Genomic DNA, 17702 nt, shown 5'->3' with positions numbered 1-17702 from the left:
ACCATGGCCTCCGCTGTGACCGCCCCACTTCCCGTGGGCTGGAGTATAACTCCACACCCCTCCCCCCACTCTACTCCGGCAGCCACACTGGACTCTGCCTGACTCTCCCCCTCCGACCTCCAGGGTCCCCTTCACGGTCCCTTTCTCAGATGCTCTTCCCTGCCCTCTGAGAGGCACACTCCTTCCCTCCAGCGTCAGCCTCAGTGTTTCCAGGTTACTGGGACACTTTCCCACGAAATGTGAAAGTGAGATCCAGTGACAGGGCCCTTCCCTGTAGCCCCAGCCCCCTCCTTGTAACAGGGATAATCACACGGCACACGCGTGTGAGTGGGCCAAATACCAGCTCAGGCAATCCTCTCAGCAATCCTACCATAGGTCAACTCTTCTCTTTTCTTTTCTTAGTGTGCAAGAGAGAGAGAAGGGGAAAGAGAGAGAGAGAGAGACAGAGAGAGAGAGGGAGAGAGAGACAGGAAGGGAGAGAGATGAGAAGCAACAATTTTTTGTTGTGGTACCTTATTTATTGATTGCTTTCTCATATTGCCTAGATTGGGGGGCTCCAGCCGAGCCAGTGACCCCTTGCTCAAGCCAGCAACTTTGGACTTCAAGCTGGCGACATTTGGGTTCAAGCCAGTGACCATGGGGTCATGTCCACGATCCCATGTTTCAGTCAGCGACCCCACACTCAAGCCAGATGAGCCTGCACTCAAGCCAGTGACCTTGGGGTTTCAAACCTGGGTCCTCTGCGGCCCAGGCCGATGCTCTATCTCCCTCGTCTGTTTCTGACAGCCATCTCTTAGTACAATATAAGCCACCAGACAGAAGCTGCCCCTCTGTGCCCCCCCCCCCCCGGGCTGTGGCTCCCTCATGCCCCTGGCCCAGGCCTGCACACTCACACATGGATGTCAGCTCACCTGGTTCAGGCCCCTGGAGTTCTGATCCACTGCCCTGACCCTGCCTTGCGGCCTGTCTGCCCGTCTGTCCATCTGCCTGACCACTCAGGCCTCCTCTCCCTGGACTACGGGATCTAATGACTGAGCACACTGAGGGGCAAAGGGCTGGGGCTGAAACTGATGAGTCAAAGGGATTCTGCACAGGGGGCGGGGAGGCCCCAACTGAGCTTTCAGAGGTTTGAAAGCCACTTCTGTCAGGAAGTTCCTGGAGCTGTGCCAAGTGGAGACTGCTGGTCCCTCCTGAGTGCTGCCCCCTGCCCGGGGCAGCCCGCGCTAGTTCCAGACACCTGCCTCGCCCAGGCCTGGCAGTCCTGTGGGTGAACAGGCAGGTCACAGTGTGGGAGCTGCTCGCTTGCCCAACCCACTCCGACTGCCCAGGGTGGCACTGGATCCCAGGATGCTGGTGGATGAGGCCTCGCACCCTCGGCTATCTCGATAACTGGGTTCCAGCTGGTGTTGACACAGCAAACACACTGCGATTCCCATTTGTCAAGGCACAGAGTGGGCAAACACAGGAAGGCTGGAACAAAGGGCCCAACGGCCGTGACCAGCCTCCAAACTAGGGCCCCAGTGCCTGTGCCAAGATGCAAGAAGCATCCAGCAGCCTGGACAGTGTGGCCTACAGTGGTGGGAGCTGGGATGGGCCCTTGGCAAGGCATCCACAGAGAGGAAGGCTGGCGTGTGGTCTTACTGCCCAGGGTTGGTCCACATGCTGGGTGGAGCTTAAGGGGCACAGGGAAGTCTTGTCCATGAGGCCCATCCTTTGCGAAATGCCATGAGCATCTCTTCCTGAGATGATGTCTCTAAGACCCGGGCATAAACTCTGATGGCAGATGCTTGTTGTTCCTACTGTACAGGTAGGGAAACAAAGGCCCAGAGAACGTGAGATCTGCCCAGGGCAGAGTGGGAGCCATAACACAGCAGTGGGGGAGGCCCCACCTTCTCATACTGAGCTTGGTCATGGACACCATGTGCCACGTTGCATCTTTCTGAGGGGACTCTTGCATGGTTCTTTTTGGGGGCAGTTCAAGTTTAGAACTGGGAGGATTGTGGTCACTAGACGAGATCTCGGCTAGATTGCACGAAACAGCGTCTGCCCTGGGCGTGGCCTGTGCACGCCTCTGTCCCGAGCCCCGCTGCACAGCACGCCCGCACACGCTGCACAGCACGCCCGCACACGCTGCACAGCACGCCCGCACACGCTGCACAGCACGCCCGCTCACGCTGCACAGCACGCCCGCACACGCTGCACAGCACGCCCGCTCACGCTGCACAGCACGCCCGCACACGCTGCACAGCACGCCCGCTCACGTGCTCGCAGAGCCAGGCCCGCGGGCAAAACCCTGCCTCGCCCTGTGCATGGCGGACACTCAGGCTCTCCCTCTGGCCTGTGTACTCGGCTGTGCCTTCTGCCTCAGACCATCTCCCTGGCTTCCTCTCTGCCTGGACACATCTCCAGTGACCCTCCCACCCCCGGCCCCCGGGCCTAGTCGATATCCATGGGCTTAGCACCCTGGCTCCGCACCTGGTGGCACGAGTCACATTACTGTCACCTTGAGCAGACTACATTACGCTCCTTGACAGAGGGGCCCCACAGACAACAGTTACTAGGGACCTGTTGTCCCTGTACCTAGTAACCCAGTGCAGGGCTCACACACAGCAGGTGCTCGGCGCTCAGGACGCAGAGTCTAAAGGAAGGAAGGGGCCCCCGTGGCACCTGGTGTCCCGTGATGAGCCAGGGTCAACTGGCCTCCTTCAGGAAAACCTCAGGGAGCCCTGGTGGGGACTGTCCCGGTGTCTAGGGCTGGTCAGCCCTCAGGTGTGGGCCCGGAGAAGACAGCTGAAGGGTCCATGAGGGTGTCTTCTCACCACCCTGACGCCCCTCACCCTGGGGCTGGGGCTGGGGCACTGTGCCCTCCAACAGCACCCCCGTGGGCTCCGCTCCCCGCCAAGCCCATTGCTACAGTGGACGCTGTGTTTACTGTGTATTTTAAGCCACAGAAGGTGGGGTGAGAGAGGCGACTGGCTGCTGCTCCCGGGGGCGGCCTGCACTACGGTGGAGCCAGGCTTACGGCTGTGCAGCTCCCCCCATCTCCTCTCCACCCCGGCACCTGCTGGGGGTCCCTGCTGGGGTCCCCTCCCAGCCACAACATTCCAGTCGCTTCTGCTCCCTCTCGCTGCTAGGCCCAGGCCTGGTGCCTTCCTTCTTCCTTCTTCCCTTTCTCCACCTTTGGAAAGTCCACCCCCTCTTCCAAGGCTAGCTCAGATACCACCTCCTGCAGGCTGTCTTCTTAGACTTGCCCCTCCCATGTCACCTCTTCTGCACAGGGGGACCCGAAAGCTTGCTGTCTGTCTCCTTGAAGTCTGGAGTCCTGGGGGACAGGGACTGCCCAGGCCACTGGCTCGGCCTGCCTTATATACACCCCACCCTCCCCCAGCCCTCCCACACGAGCATTTCAGAACAAAGGGCCAGATGCTATTAAAATTCAATTAAGTTTCTCACTTCTCTGATCCTAAATTAGACTGGTCTGTCCCTGTGGCCCCTGCAGGCCCTTTTACTCTTCCTCCTAGCATCTGCCCCCCCCCGCTGGCTCGGACTCCCCCCCCTCCCCGGCCTGGGGAAGCAGACCACGCAGCAGCCCAGGCCCGGCGGAGCCTCCCTCAGCGCCGGCTTCTCTGGGGAGCAGAGTCCGGTTTGTCTCCTTCGGGCCCAGCCTTCTGTTTCCCCGTTCGGCTGACCCCATCCCCCTTCCCCAATTCCCCTGTGGTGGGCGGGGTGTGGGGGATATTAAAAAGGCGCTCAAGGCGGGCAATGGCTCCCAGCTTCAACCCAGTCACCTTCTCCACTGTCCCCAGTGTCCCCCCAGTTGAGGTCCTGCCCCTAGTCCCTCGCCTGTGCCCGGCCCTCTCCTGGCAGACCCCCACCCCCACCCCCACCCTGGCTTCCTCTGTCCCAGCCAGTCTGTGCTGCTCCCTCCCGCTCCCTGGGAGTTCTGGGAGGGGCGGGCACACAGGGTCCAGAGCCAGAGGCAGCAGCGGCAACTGGGACCCCATCTCTGCCAGGCAGGGGCTAGGGCTGGCATCATCTCTGAGCCTCTGTTTTCTCCCATGTACAACGGGCCTTTGCCTCACAGGGAATGGAGCCTGGCTCCACAGCTAGGGCCAGGCTGGGGCCAGTGGAGAGGTTTGCTGGAGGCGGACGGCACCAGGGATGCACCTGGCATTGTGAGCAGAACCGTTGGGCACGGGTGGCTCAGACACCTCTCCTGGGTGAGACCTGGCCCGGAGACACCTTGGCGAAGGGGTGCCCACAGGAGGTGGGCAGTGCTGGTCAGGGCAAGCAGGATGTCGACGGAGGCAGATTAAGGTCGGTTGAAGGCCCCAGGCCTCGAGGCGCAGGGCCCATGCAACGTGGTACGATGTCATTAGAAAAAAGCGTCAAGTTGGGGGTTTGCAGGGCCCTTTAGAAGTCGGTGCCCAGAGTGTGTGCCCAGTGTGCCTGCGGTTAAATCTGCCTTTGAATGTCGAGCCTCCTGGCCTGGCATGTGGCTGCATTCGGCCCTCTCACTGACCTCCAGCCACTGGGGAGAACGCAGCAGCGGAGCGGGTGGGTGTCAGGCTGACTCACCAGGCTCTGTGGGCCTCGGCGGTCTTGTAGCCCAGGCCCCCCGACTCTTGCTTTGTCCAGCGGAAGCTGAGGAACTGCCACAGCTCCTCTGACGCCTCTTGATGCCCCTGCACCCCGGAGGAGGAGCAGGAGAGACAGCTCTCTACAGGGGCAACCCCGGGCGCTAGGGAAGCCCGGCCCCAGACCCGCTCTCAGCCTTTCCTGAGGCCAGACCGGCAGAGCCAGGCCCTCCTCTGACCCACTGGCTCAGGCGGGCGGGTGAAGAGGAGGGAACGGGGGTTTCCCCTGAGGATCCCTCAGCCCACCCACCATGCCCTAGCCACACTTTACATCCCACCCGCGCCTTAGACACACCCCACCAGCACTGCCTTCCTTTTCCTTCCCAGGGAGGCCGGCTCCCTGACCTGCCCGCGCAGCCTGGAGGCGGTCAGGGGGCTCACTGGGTTCTCGCCAGCTGATCAGGTTGTCCTGACATTCTTGTGCCCGGTTGCTAGGAACAGCATATCTGCCCAAGACCCACGCTGCCTCCCAGGACCCTGGAGTGTCTGGGGAGTGGACAGCACTTCCCCTTCCGTCCCGCACACATGGAGGCCACTCCTCCCGGGAGCTCCCTTGGACCCGCTCGGGAGTGGCTGCTCTCGAGCACCTCATGCTGCCTGGTCTCGGGTGAGCACCTGCCACCCCCCAGGTCCCTTCCTGGTTTACTTGCTGGCCTCTCTCTGGAGGCGAAGACCCCACACAGCGGATGCTCACTCACTAATTCAACGACCCCCCCACCCCTCGGATGCCCCAGCCCTGGGGGCCCCCCCGGCGGCTCCTCTGGGTGGCCGTGGCACCTTGCCAGGAAGCAGCCGCACTGTCTGGGTGAGGGAGAACAGTCGGCCGGCACCGCCGCAATCAGAGAGAAAAGGCTGCCGGCCCTCGGCGCCCACACAAGTGCCTAATTGGCTCCACGTGTCGCGCCTCCTCTCAAGAGCAGGAAAGTGGAAGGGTCAAGATCTCTTAATGCTCCTAACGGAGGGAGGCAGAAGTCACTGTCAGCACCCCCCACACACCTTTTAATTGCTCAGAGGAGGGCGGGCGGAGGCAGCCCAGGCTGCGAATCCCCGGCCGCTGTCCACCATCGCTGTGCCTTCTAGAGCGAGAGCCCAGAGCCACAGCCCCGGGGTCTGTCCTACACACACTGAAGAGGCTCCGACCCTGGGCGAAGCCTGGGCAGCAGGGTCACAGCACGGCCCTTTCCTCCCGATCTGCTGGTCAATGAAGGCATCAATGGACCCAGTTCTGAACTGGTCTCCAGTTGCCTCAGTGCTGAACTGTGCCCCCAAATCCTCGCTGCCTCCTCCAGGCAGCCCTAGGCTCCCTCGGACCCCTTGAACCGAAGGGACTTTCCTCCTGCTGAAGCCACCCCCTTCTGTCCCTGCTTGTGGGACTTCCACTCACCATGGCTGCATCTCTGTCCCATTACACCAGTGGTTCTCAACCAGGGGTGACTTTGTCCCCCAGGGGATAGCTGGCAATACTTGGAGACGCTTTCGGTTGTTCCAAGTGGGGGAGTGGCATACTCTGGCATCCGGTGGGATGACGCCAGATCCTACAGGGCACAGAGCGGCCCCCACAACAGAGAATCACCTGCTCAAAACGTCAACAACGCCGACACTGCCGCGCCTATGTGAGGGGAAGGCTGCGAAGGAAAGCAGTGGGTGACCGGGAGAAGGCAGACCACTCTCCCTCCTGACAAGGGGTCCTCTGCCCCACAGCCCTGGGCCCTGGCTCGCTCTTCCTGCTCCTCTGAACACCCAGCCCAGAGCCCAGTTCCTGAACAGACCCGGTCACACTGCCAACAATGTATCAGTTTAATTGGGTTAAGTGGCCATTAGCAGCAAAGCAGGGCGGCTGCGTGCAGAAAGGTTTTTAATTTTACTCTTTAAATGATGCTCATTCCCCAGAGAGGCCAATGATGGCGGGAACACTGCCCACTGGTGCCCCCAGCACCTGGGCCACAGCAACACCCCCCTGGCCCATCCCTCTGGGCCTCGTGGGGGTGGGCTGGGCGTGCTCCTCTGTCTCGTCTGCACTACCCAAGGGGAAGAAACTGCGAGGCAGGGACTTGCCCAAGGTCACTAGGTCATCACAGAGCAAACCCCTGTCAGAAGAGACCAGAACCCCATCTCCCTGTGGACAGCAAATACCATGTGGCCACTGGTGATGGCACAGAGTAGGGCAGTGTTGGGGGGTCGTGTGCGTGGGTCTGGAGCCCAACTGCCTGCGCCCACAGCCTGGTGTGGCTATGAGACCTGAGGCCAATGGCTCCACCACTCCGGGGCTCAGCTTTCTCCAAGGTAGAATGGGAATCAGAGGAGGAACCCTTGGCTTGTAGGGAGGATCGCGAGAGACCTGGCACGTTCCAGCTCACCTCAGGCCGGGCACGTAGCCGGCACTCAGAAAGAGGCCAGTAATCACGGGAAGGAATACTTCTGTCCTTCCAGACGAAGCGTCCCGAGCTCTGCGTCTGCACAGAACAGTCTGTGGAGTGCCGACACTGAGGCCCCACCCAGCATCTCATGTAGCCGGTCTGGGGGGGGGCCTCAGCACCACGGTTTAAATCCCCTCAGACGACTCCCACCTGCGAGCAGGGTTGTACACACTGCACGACAGCAAAGGGACAGAGGCACGGCGCCTGGATAAGTCTCGGCCGCCGGGCCAATGGGAAGAGTCTAAGGTGGAGCACGGGGGGCACGGGAGTGGTAGGAAGGGCGGAGCTCGAGGGCTGGGGTCTCTTGCTCCTGGACCCCCAGCCAGGCCTCTCCTCTGCCTCTGGCTCCTCTGAGCAGACGTCTTGCCACCCCCGATGTCCCACACAACCTGCTCCGGCCCTGGGATTCCTGTTCTCCAGGAACTAAGCCCACCGAGCCACCATGACTTTGTCCTTGTCCTTGTCCTTGAGAGGAGGCTGAAACGCCCTGCACTAGGGTCTCCCCTCAACTTGGCCAAGCAGTTCCTCCTCCCACGGCCTCTCCTCTGACCCGACCCGCAGAGCAAAGGTGCCAGGGGATGGCACTGACGGTGGCACCACCTTCAGAGACACCGTTTTCACAGTGGTCCTTAGAAAGGATGGCTCCCGGAGCCGTGAGTCCCGAGGCACGGGGCAGGGATGGTCTCGCGTCCCTACGTTAGCTACAGAGCGGGACACTAGGACCAGGGATGGGACCGGAATGAGAGGCACAGGAGGACTTGAGGGAATGAACAAAGGACTGCAGCCGTGAAGTGGAGACCTTTCTGAAAGAGGGACTGGGTGTCAAGGCACCAACGGGGAGGACAGGAGAGCCTGATTTGGGTCCAACTCTGCCTCCAATCTGCTATAAGAAATGTAGGCACCTCCCTCCCCTTCCTGGGACTCAACAGCATGGGACTTGGCTCAAAGGACCCATCTCCCGGGCGCGGATGCTCCTTGAGAAATCCCCTCCATGTCTCCGAAGCTGAGGCCCCAGTGGGTTTCCCGGACCTGGGGCTGCTGGTTGCCTGTGCTGCAAAGCCCTTGACCTGGCCGGCTCCTGCCTGACTCTTGGCCCCATAAACCAACCTTTGCGCAGCTCAGAGAAGCTCGTTACAAACATCTGATTGTCCCTGATTAGATGAGACAATGAACTCCTGTCCTGCATTGCTCAGTTCCCTCTTTGCAAGACCCAAATTAAAATTCCAGACCAGAGCAAGAGGATTTAAATTGGATTACTGGATGGGGTCCAGGGAGAGAGGAACAATGGAGTGGGGGTGGGCGGCCCAGACCCCCAACATCCCTCCCTTCATATGCATCCAGGCTGCAAACAAATGTGGGGAAGGAGAAAAGGGCCGGACCTTGATTAAAAGCAAATTTAAAACACAATTAAGACCAAAGCTCATATGGAACAATTAAGACCAAGACGGGAGGATGGTCGTACCCTCCCTCTGAGGATGGGGACAGGAGCCAGGGGGCGCTGCAGCAGCAGGGAGACCTCACTGGCCATGAGGGGGCTGGGGAGGTAGGGCTGGGGCTCCGTGCTCACCCCGGGAATAATGTGGGGAGTTGAGGGCCTGGCTTAGGGTCCTAGTGACCTGGATTCAGATCCTGGCCCTGCCACATCCCAGTCCAACGCGTGTCCCCTCTGAGTCTCAGCGTCCCCTCTGTGAAGTGGGCGTCCTTCACAGGTTGCTGTGGGAATGACATGTGGCGGGCTCAGCACGTGGTGAGAGTTCCGATCATTCTTTCGATCAGTGAGTATCTGTTCCTATCATTCTTCCGTGGAGAATAATTTGTATTTAGTGCCCACTGTATACCCAGGCCGTGGGCTGGGCTGCAGAGGTCGTGGAGAGGATGGAACGGAGACTGACACCGGCCCTGCCTCCTGGGGCAGCGTCCAGCCTGTGGTGCGGGGACAGCGTTGGGAACAGGACCCTGGGCCTGGGGCTCCCCTGTTCCCAAGCTGTCAGGGTTGACCGTGCCTCCCGGACTGGGAGAGGAGTCTGGGAGGGACTCCGGCCCTGCGATGCTCGGAGTGGGTGGGCAGGCGCTGGGTCCTGGGCTCCACGTGCAGAGGGCAGGCAGGGCACCGGTCATTGCCACCGCTCAGCACTCTCCGCTGAGGTGCCTGGTCCTCAAGCCAGGGTGGGTACCAGGCCTAAAGACCTGAAGGGTGCTCCTTCCAACACTGACTGGTTTCAACACAAGTTCAGGGCTCACGGCCTGCACTCTGGGAAGTGGGCCGCGGGGCAGCAAAGCAAGGAGGCAGGGGGCAAATGCGAGCCTGGCATAAAGGGAAGAGGGAGAGACGAAGGGACAGAGATGAGAGGAAGGGGGGGGAGCGTCCAGGGGGTGCACAGGCCAGGACAGACCCGGAGGTGGGACATAAGGTGCTAGCCGGGGTGCCAAGCAGATGTTTCTCACAACCAGGGGGACATTGCAGGACCCATGGGGACTGTTGTCCCAGCTGGAAGCTGGTCTCTGCCTCCTCTTCATGACAGTTCATTTCTCCAACTGTCTCTGACATGTGACTAGGAGATCCTGAGAGTCAGGCTCAGCTCTGGGTCCTCTGGGTCCACAGGGGGCAGGAGGCTCTGCCCAGGACGCCAGCTTCTGCCTATTCCATGATCCGGGGTCACACGGGGCAGGTAGGGGACCCCAGGTGGACAGCGGGGCCCAGCTCCTAGGAAGGGGGTCCTGGATGTGGTGGGGCTCTAAGCTGGGTGGCCGCCCTGCCTTGACCCTGGCAGGACCCTGGCCTGAGCCTGGGCAGGGCTCATGTGTTGTGGTTGTTTCTAAATAGCTTTATCGAGAGATAATTCGCATCCATAAAATTTACCCACATAAAGTATATAAGTGGGTTTTTTCTTAGCATATTCAGAGTTGTGCAACCATAACCACACTCTAAGTTTAGAATATGTTAATCAACCCCCCCCAAAAAAAAAAAAACCCCTCTAGTCATTAATAGACGCTCCTTACCCCCTCCCTCCCAGCCCTAGGCAATCACTAACATACTTTCTGTGACCAGGAATTTGCCTATTCTGGACATTTCACAGAGATGGGATCACACGACAGGTAGCCTTTCGTGACTGGCTCCTGTCACTTAGTACAATGTCTTCAAGTTCGTGCCCACTGTCGTGTGTCAGCACTTCCTTTTGACTGGACTCGTCTTTGACACGGGGGGGGGGGGGGGCAGTGGCAGTTGTGCCTCTGGTCTGGGGGCCGCTTGGACCCCCTCCCTCATTGGCCGCATAACCTGCCCAGAGCGCTCTGCAGCCCCAGAGGGCCCTCAACAGCTGCTGAGCGGGGTGGACAGAGGGGCAGGGCGGGGCCAGCTTTGTACCTCCCAGAACCGCTGTGCCTTGGAGCTGACGGGCGCGAGACCTTTCTGAGTATGGGGGGAGACCGAGACCCAGGACCCAGAGGGAGGCAGAGGAGCACTCAAAGTCATAGGCAGAGCAGAGGCTCTGACACCTAGCCACGCGGCCACAGCTTTCTCTGTGGGGCCTGCAGGGCCCTTCACCTCCCTCCCCATCAGAGCCACCCACAGGCCACCATCCTGGCCCGGTGCTCACCCAGGCCACGCTTACAGACCAGGCAGAGGGGCGGGAGGCCCAATGGGAGGGAGGGGTGGACCCTGCCTGGAACCCACCATCATCTCCACACAGGGTCCCCAACCCCAGGTCACCCCTCAAGCAGCCTACTCCAGATAAAACCGTCCTGCCCCTTCCACAGCTGCTGCCACAGTCCACGCAGGCACTGCGCGGCGAACGGCGGCCCGGGCAGAATTGGGAGGGCCGGGAGGGCCATGTGTCCTCAGCAGGTGGGGACGTCGCCCTCACAGCATCGCCCTCGCAGCGCAAGGCCGCTCCGCCGGCCCTCCCGCCATCCTCACGTGCGCACCTACCTTCAGGGCCTGCACCTTCCTGTCCAGCAGGCTCTCGATGTCCCCGGCCACCTTCTCCACCAACTTTTGAGGCTCGTTCTCCTGCACCTCAAACAGATTCCGGTTGTCCTTGTAGATCTGGGAGAGAGCAGAGCCAGGGTGAGGCCACGTGGTTACACACTCCCATGCCACGGCCCCCCACGTTCTTGGTGCACTGGCCAGTCCTCACCCCCGCCCTGACCCCCTGGCTGTGGTCACTGGAACAGAGCACCGAGGTCTGGGAACTGGGCCAGGTGCTCTCATGGACTTGGAGGAAGGACATGGTCATCGGCCCTACAGCTGGCATCGGCTGTGGTTGGCAGGACGGGGTTGTCACTGTCTTCCCAGGAGGTCTGGGTGCCTCCTCCACCGCCCGTAAGCAGCAACCCCCTGACTAGCTCAGAGTGCCTGAGAGCAGCAGAGGGGGACCAGTGGGCTGGACAGGAGGCAGGGCGGGGGGTGGGGAAGTGGAGCCAATAAACACGCACCACACCTCCCCGCATGCACCGCACACGGGGCCAGCCCTCCACACGGGCTCAGGCAGCCATACCTCTTTTTGCTAGCTCTGCCCCAGGGCATTTGCAGAAGCTGTTGGGGGAACTCTGGGGGCCCTCAGGGGATCCTCTGTCATTAAGGGCACAGAAGACGGAAGCAGGGCCCAGGGAAGAAGAGGTACACGGGGGAAGGAACGAATCTTTTCTCCTCGGGAGGCAGGCCTGTGCACACGCGCGAGTGGGGGTGTAAGCCTGCGTCTGCCTGAGTGAGCGTATGTCATGGCTCCTCACACATCCGTCCGTGCCCGTTCCCGTGCCCGTGCCCGTGTGTGGGGGTGCAGTGGGGTGGGTGAGGGCCTCCGGACGAACAAAGCCTGGGGGCTCGAACGTGAGTCACAGAAGCAGATCTGTGGGCGCTTTTGTTCACGGCTGGAGTCCTGGGGAGTTCTTGCATGCATGTGTGTATGCATCTGAGCCTGACCGGGTCTGTGTGTCCATCCAGGTGAGCCCAGGAGGTCCATGCACCGTGACTGAGCTCCTGCCACCGTGCGTGCCACCGGGCCGCGCAGAAGGGGCGGGATGTGGAGAGACAGAGAGAGGAGGTGATGAAGAGGAGATAAGGAGCTGGGAGAGGCAGCTGATGAGAGACAGACGGGCAAGAGAGATAAGGTCGGCAGAGTGACAGAGACAGGGAAGATAAGGCCTCGGCATCTGACGGGAGGAGGTGGGGACAGGGCCCCTCCGCAGCCCCTGCCCACCCGGCACCTGGCAGTCCGAGGGTTAACGCTCCGCACAAAGCCAGCTCGGGCAATCTCCTCCTCCCGCCCCCATCCCTCCTGGCTTCTCTTTTCTTTTTGTCCTTCTCTTAGAACAAAATAATTTGTGGTGAAGTTGCTCCTCCCCACAGAGCAGTGGCTGTTAGAGGGTGAGACGCCAGGGCTGGACGCACATCCATCCGGGAATGGCGGAGGCCCCAAGCAGACACCAGGCCAGGCCGTTTCACAGGCTCCCTGGGTCCTGCCTCCAGACAGAGGTCCCCAAATGGAGACAGAGGTCAAGGAGGGGTCAGAGCCAGGGGTCACCGGGAAATTCAGGGAAGGCCAGTGCCCACCGTTGGGAAAACAGGCTCAGAAATGGGAGGACGGATCAAGGACACACGCCTGTGAGTGGCCAAGCCAGGTCCCCCATCCTCCACGCACCCTCCTGTCCAGGTTTTAGGGCATTAAGAACACACTCTTCTCCGACCTTGGATTCACCCCGGGGTGTGCTGGGCCCACACAGCCTCAGCCACACTGGCTGAAGCCTTGGCTGAGTGTATCCCCCCCCTTGTGCCAGCAGGGGGCGCAGCTGCCTGGCTGCTCAGGGCACGGGATGAAGTTCCCACGTCTGGTGCCTCTGCCTCGTCAAGGTCATTCCCAGGTGCCCCTATTAGGGGTCGTCCATAGTAGCGGTAGCCTCAGATCTGAGGCTGGACCCCGTGGCCTGCTGACAGTTCTCCTCAGGGAGTCCAGGAGCCCTCTCTGCCAGGTCCAGGGTGTGCCGTGCAGCCTGGCATGGTGACTGAGCTAGGGCTTGGGTGCCATCAAAGGGGTAGTTCTCCAGGTGGTAGGGTCACACTCCAGGGCCCTAACAGGTGGCACAAGGGCTTGAAAGCAGGGAACCTGCCAAGAGTCACCCCATCTCTCAACCTCTGTTTGATCTATTAAATGAGAGGACAGCTGTGCCCAGTTCACACGCCAACCTAAGGCTGCAAGGAGCCCGTGCTATCGTCACGGCTGCTACTGTTAACATCTCCAGGACGCCACAGAAGGAGTCACAGTCCCCTCCCTGCCTCCCCTCTCTCCCCACTAGATCTGCACTCTTAGGAGTCGAAACCACTGGCTCCCACTTCCGAGCAGACAGCCTCGGTCTCCTGGGGTCTGCCACCTCCAACCCGACCCCTCCCCGGTCTCCCTGGGCAGTCCCTCCCTAGCCATCCTGTCCTTGTCTCTATGACACCGCAGCCTGGATGTGACAATGGGGAGCCCAGACACAGGGGTGACACTGATAGGGCACGGCCGCCGCCAGCCTCATTCCACCTCTCCCGAGCACAGGGCAGTGAGCAGCGGACCCTCGGCCAGGCATGTGCCCAGGTCCATGTTCAAGAGCCGAACTCTGGGGCCAACTAGACCTAAATCTGACTCATCTGCCATGCTTTCTTCCTGTCCCACTTCTACCCAAGGACCCCTGTGACATCTCTCTGCTGGCCCGTTGACCTGGGACGCACCTGCATGTCCCTGGACCTCTAGTTCCTATTGATTCCCACTGCTGCCCCTTCGCCCACGCTGTCCCTGCTTCCCTTTGCCTGTCCCCGCCTATCAAATCCTCCCCAGAGCAGGGCGGGGAAATGGGCTAGGAGTTTCTGTGGAGATGAGGGCAGAATTCTAACACTGCAGGGGCGGGTCCAGCTACCAGCCAAGAACTGTCTCCCAGTCCCAAATGAGCCTCTGGGGACCAACTGCCCCCCTCCTTCTATCCCGGGTGCCTCAGCCCTCTCTAAACATTCCCCTGGACTGCTCCCGTTGCCCCTGTCCCGTGGAGTGGGCCCTGAGCTGAACCCTGTGTCTCGGGGAGACCTGAGAGACAGTTCAGCAGATGGTCCCACCCTGGGAGATATAGGTCATCTCTCCATTCATGCCATGCAGGGGGTGCTTCCCACCTGCAGGCCCAGCAGGAAGCCCGGCAGAGCCCGGGGCAGGCTCCCACCGAGTCCCAGGTTCAAGCCCTGGCCCCCTGGGGCAGCCCAGAGGGAAGAGACAGGCCAGGGCGCACCGGGTACAGGGCCTCGGCAGCTGCAGCAGGACCGCGTGCCTGCCGGTGTCCTTGGCCCCGCGAGCAAACTGGAAAAACCCAGCAGCTCCCAGAGCGGCACAGCCTGCAGGGCCCCCGTCTCCGCAGAGGCAGCTGGACAGAGGAGAGAGACGGGGGGCCACAGGTCTACAGGTTGTTGTAGCTCCACACCGGCCGCCGGAATGGGGAGGAAGAGACAGGCTGCATCGCACACGGGAGACAATGAAAGGGAGGGGACAGGCTGCTGGAGCCAGCTGGGCACACGAGGAGAGCAATAGACACAGCAGGACAGGGGCCGAGGCCGGGAGAGCAGGGGGAGCTGAGGCCTGGAGGGACAGCTCAGGAGGCAGTTTGTACCTTATCATTCCCGGGAGTCCCTGCTCCCCCATCCCAGATCATGGGTCTACGGCCACCACTCGCTTGGGCATCCTCCTCCCCATGAGGGTGCCCCTCGCCGGTTACCAAGACCTGTGACTGCACCTCTTTCCTCATCTCCTCACCCCCCAGCCCTCTGTCCCGAGCGCCAGTCCCAACCCCACGCTCTCTCAGCTCTGGTCATTTTGTTAAAGCGGCATGGGTCTGGCCAGCCTTTGGACTAGGGATTTCCTGGGTCTGTGGGCGCCAGGGGGTCCTTAGGGGCCCCAGACACTCTGCCCAGCCTCCTGCTTCCCCGGGTGGCTTCGCATAAGGGGTAGGTGGGCCTGGAGGACACCTGGAGGTAGTCTTAACACAAGTTAAAAATGCTCACAAGGGCGGACGGAGCCAGCCGGTCCCCACAGCCTTCAGTAGTCCTGACAGGAAGACGGGGTGCCTGGAACACAGACCGCCCCCACGAGACAGAAGGCCCCAGTCACACTGAAGAGGCATTCTGCCGAGTCCCAGAGAGCCAGCACCCAACCTGCCCAGGCAGAGGAGGGAGGTGGGGGGAGGGACCGCGGAGGTCACAGGAACAGCCCTGTTCCCTGAGGCTTGGCTCTGGCCACACCGGGACAGGTGCTCACACACTTGACTTCACTGACCCTACAACCCCGGAGAAGGGACCCTTCGGGCCACGCCCATTTCGCAGCAGGGACACTGAGGATCCCAGAGCTGAAGTTCCACAGCAGAGCTCTGGTTTGCCCCCGGTCTGTCTGATCCGCCATCCTCACTTTAGTTCGCCCTCTACAGTTCTGTCCCCAGCACTGACCCCCAAGCTTGAAGGTGAAGTCTCTGGCAAAGTGGGCACACGAGACGAGCTAGTGGTTTGCTGGGTCTGAAGGGCAGAGCCAGGGTGATGCCGCAGGCCCGAGGCCCGGGGCCCGGGGCAGGTAGAGGGCTGTTCTGGAAGGGAGCGAGGGGAGGACTGGGGGCATCAGCCTGATCAGCTAACCAGCCACCCGACCCTGGGAGCGAAAAACAAGCAGACACGCGAGGCTCCTCTCTGCAGCGAAGGTGAACGGGCCCTAATCTCTGGAAAATTAAATCAGAAAGAAAATGGAACGAGAAAGATTTGATGCAGGCTGAGCCTGGCTGCTGGCTGTCTTCTTCAAAGACCCAGGCTCAGCTGGGGGTTCAGCTGGGGACGCCAGCATCCCGGACCCCTCCCCCTGCCCAGGGTGCTGGGCAGGGCACAGGCAAGGTAGGGGGAGCTGAGCCCCAGGACCTGACTCCCGGAGGACTTCCTGTTCTCCAAGCCGCTCTAGCCACATCTCGTTGTCTGGTCCTTGGTCTCCAAAGAAGCCATCACTGAGGATCTAACTGTCCAGTCCTCATGTCAACAGGCCTCTAGAGAGACAGCAGCAAGTGGGATAGAGACGGTGGGCGGGGCCTCCCTAGGCCGGCCTGCACGGTGGCCACAGGGTCTGTGGTTGGAGACGGGGTCACTTGCTGGAATGGGGTACACTTATGCCATGGGTTAAGGGAACCTTGGGTGGAAGACAGGGGGCTTGTGGTGGCTCAGGGACCCTGAGATGGGCCAGGAGAGAGGTGGGGTGACAGGAGACTAGCAGTGGTCAGTTCAGGGACCCCAGGGACCCCAGCCAGTCAGGGCAAAGCTCCTGCCTTCAGCTCTGCCAAGCTGCTGCCCTGCCTCGTGCCTTCAGGGGAAAATGGAGGGTACTGACATAGCTGTGAATCACCCCCGAAGACCGTAGGGTTAACGAGCAGCCGGGTAACTGGGGACCTCTTGCACTGCGAGCCCGCAGGACAGACCCAGGACAGGCGGTGCCTCCTGGCCTCTCCCCGCAGCCAGCCAGCCTTGAGCCCCGCAGCCCAGCTTCTGACCAGACTGAGGGACCGCCTGCCCCACAGCAGGTGCACAAAAACCCCAACCCAGCTGCTCAGGGGACATACCAGGCCCTGGACTCTGTGTGGCTGAGTTCCCTGGTGCAGGGCTTGTGGCCCGCCCTGGACTTCCTGGTGCGGACTTTGAGTAGGGCAAGGGCAAGGGCACGGGGCCCTGGGGCCCGCAGAGCACACAGCCAGGGGTCAGATGCCACACCTCATCACCGCTGGTGTTCACGAGCTGCCACAGTGGTTCCCACACAGCCATGCCACGCTGCCACCATGCTGTAGTGGGTTGGCTCCACAGTTAGTTAGCTATACACAGTGTCATGTCACAAGCAGGGTTTGCACAGTGTGATGTTAGCTGTCATGTTACTAAGAACCAACCTTCGTATCGAGTAAGGATTTCATGGAATAAACTTTCTGTTCAGAGCAGGTCATAGACGCCTACCCAGGTCATTCCAACATGGCTCTGAAGAGGCTCCGATGGAGAACATGAAGACAGTGTGGGAGCAGGGAGGAGGGCTCCTGGCCCACCTCCCAGCATGAGGTGGGGATGTGGGCCTTCCTGGGTCAGTGTCCCACCAACAGTCCCATCTCTTCCCCACCCCACCTCGCGTCCTTCCATTTCCACTGGGGCACTCCACATTTGTACCGCCGGCTCCCCTTGGGGCCTTCTTGAGCCTGGGGCTGCAGAGACAGACCAGACCTTGCCCCTGCTCTCCCGGGACTCACCATCCAGAGGGGACAGATGTCCATTCAGACGACTAATAACAGAGGTGGGCGCAGGAAGAGGTGTTCAGTAAGCACTCAGGAGTGGGGGCTGCCTACCAGGGAGGGATGGGAGGGGGGGTCAAGGAACAGATGAGGATGGGTTTTCAGGGGAAAGGCTGGGCAGAGTCAGAAAGGCTGGGCGGGAGTCTGCCAGACAGGGGCGTGCCCAGGGGGTTAGGGGCTGTAGGCAGAAGGAGGGGCAGGCATGAGGCGGAGAGGAGAGGACGGCTCAGCGCAGGAGCACAGGGGCCTGTGAGGGGGAGAGGGGAAGCTGGGGGACAGGGAGGTAGATATCAGGGTGGTGAGGCTCCTCAGGGGAGGAGGGGGCATGGCCTAGATCCCA

At 61.1% G+C, this 17702-nt stretch overlaps 1 protein-coding gene across 5 annotated transcripts in view; it reads right to left on the bottom strand.

The window, feature by feature from the left end:
• Positions 1 to 17702, bottom strand: part of CACNA2D2 (calcium voltage-gated channel auxiliary subunit alpha2delta 2) — a 136082-nt gene that overhangs the window by 59532 nt on the left and 58848 nt on the right. For all 5 annotated transcript variants that reach the window (XM_066351224.1, XM_066351225.1, XM_066351226.1 and 2 more), the window contains exon 3: positions 10983 to 11099. In XM_066351224.1, the coding sequence (XP_066207321.1) occupies positions 10983 to 11099 (117 nt within the window). The remainder of the gene's footprint in view (positions 1 to 10982; positions 11100 to 17702) is intronic.

This window comes from Saccopteryx leptura, chromosome 10 (assembly GCF_036850995.1).
Source record: "Saccopteryx leptura isolate mSacLep1 chromosome 10, mSacLep1_pri_phased_curated, whole genome shotgun sequence".
Taxonomy (NCBI): Eukaryota; Metazoa; Chordata; class Mammalia; order Chiroptera; family Emballonuridae; genus Saccopteryx; species Saccopteryx leptura.
The sequence above is the reverse complement of the archived record's forward strand: the minus strand, read 5'-3'. Positions and strand labels throughout refer to the sequence as shown.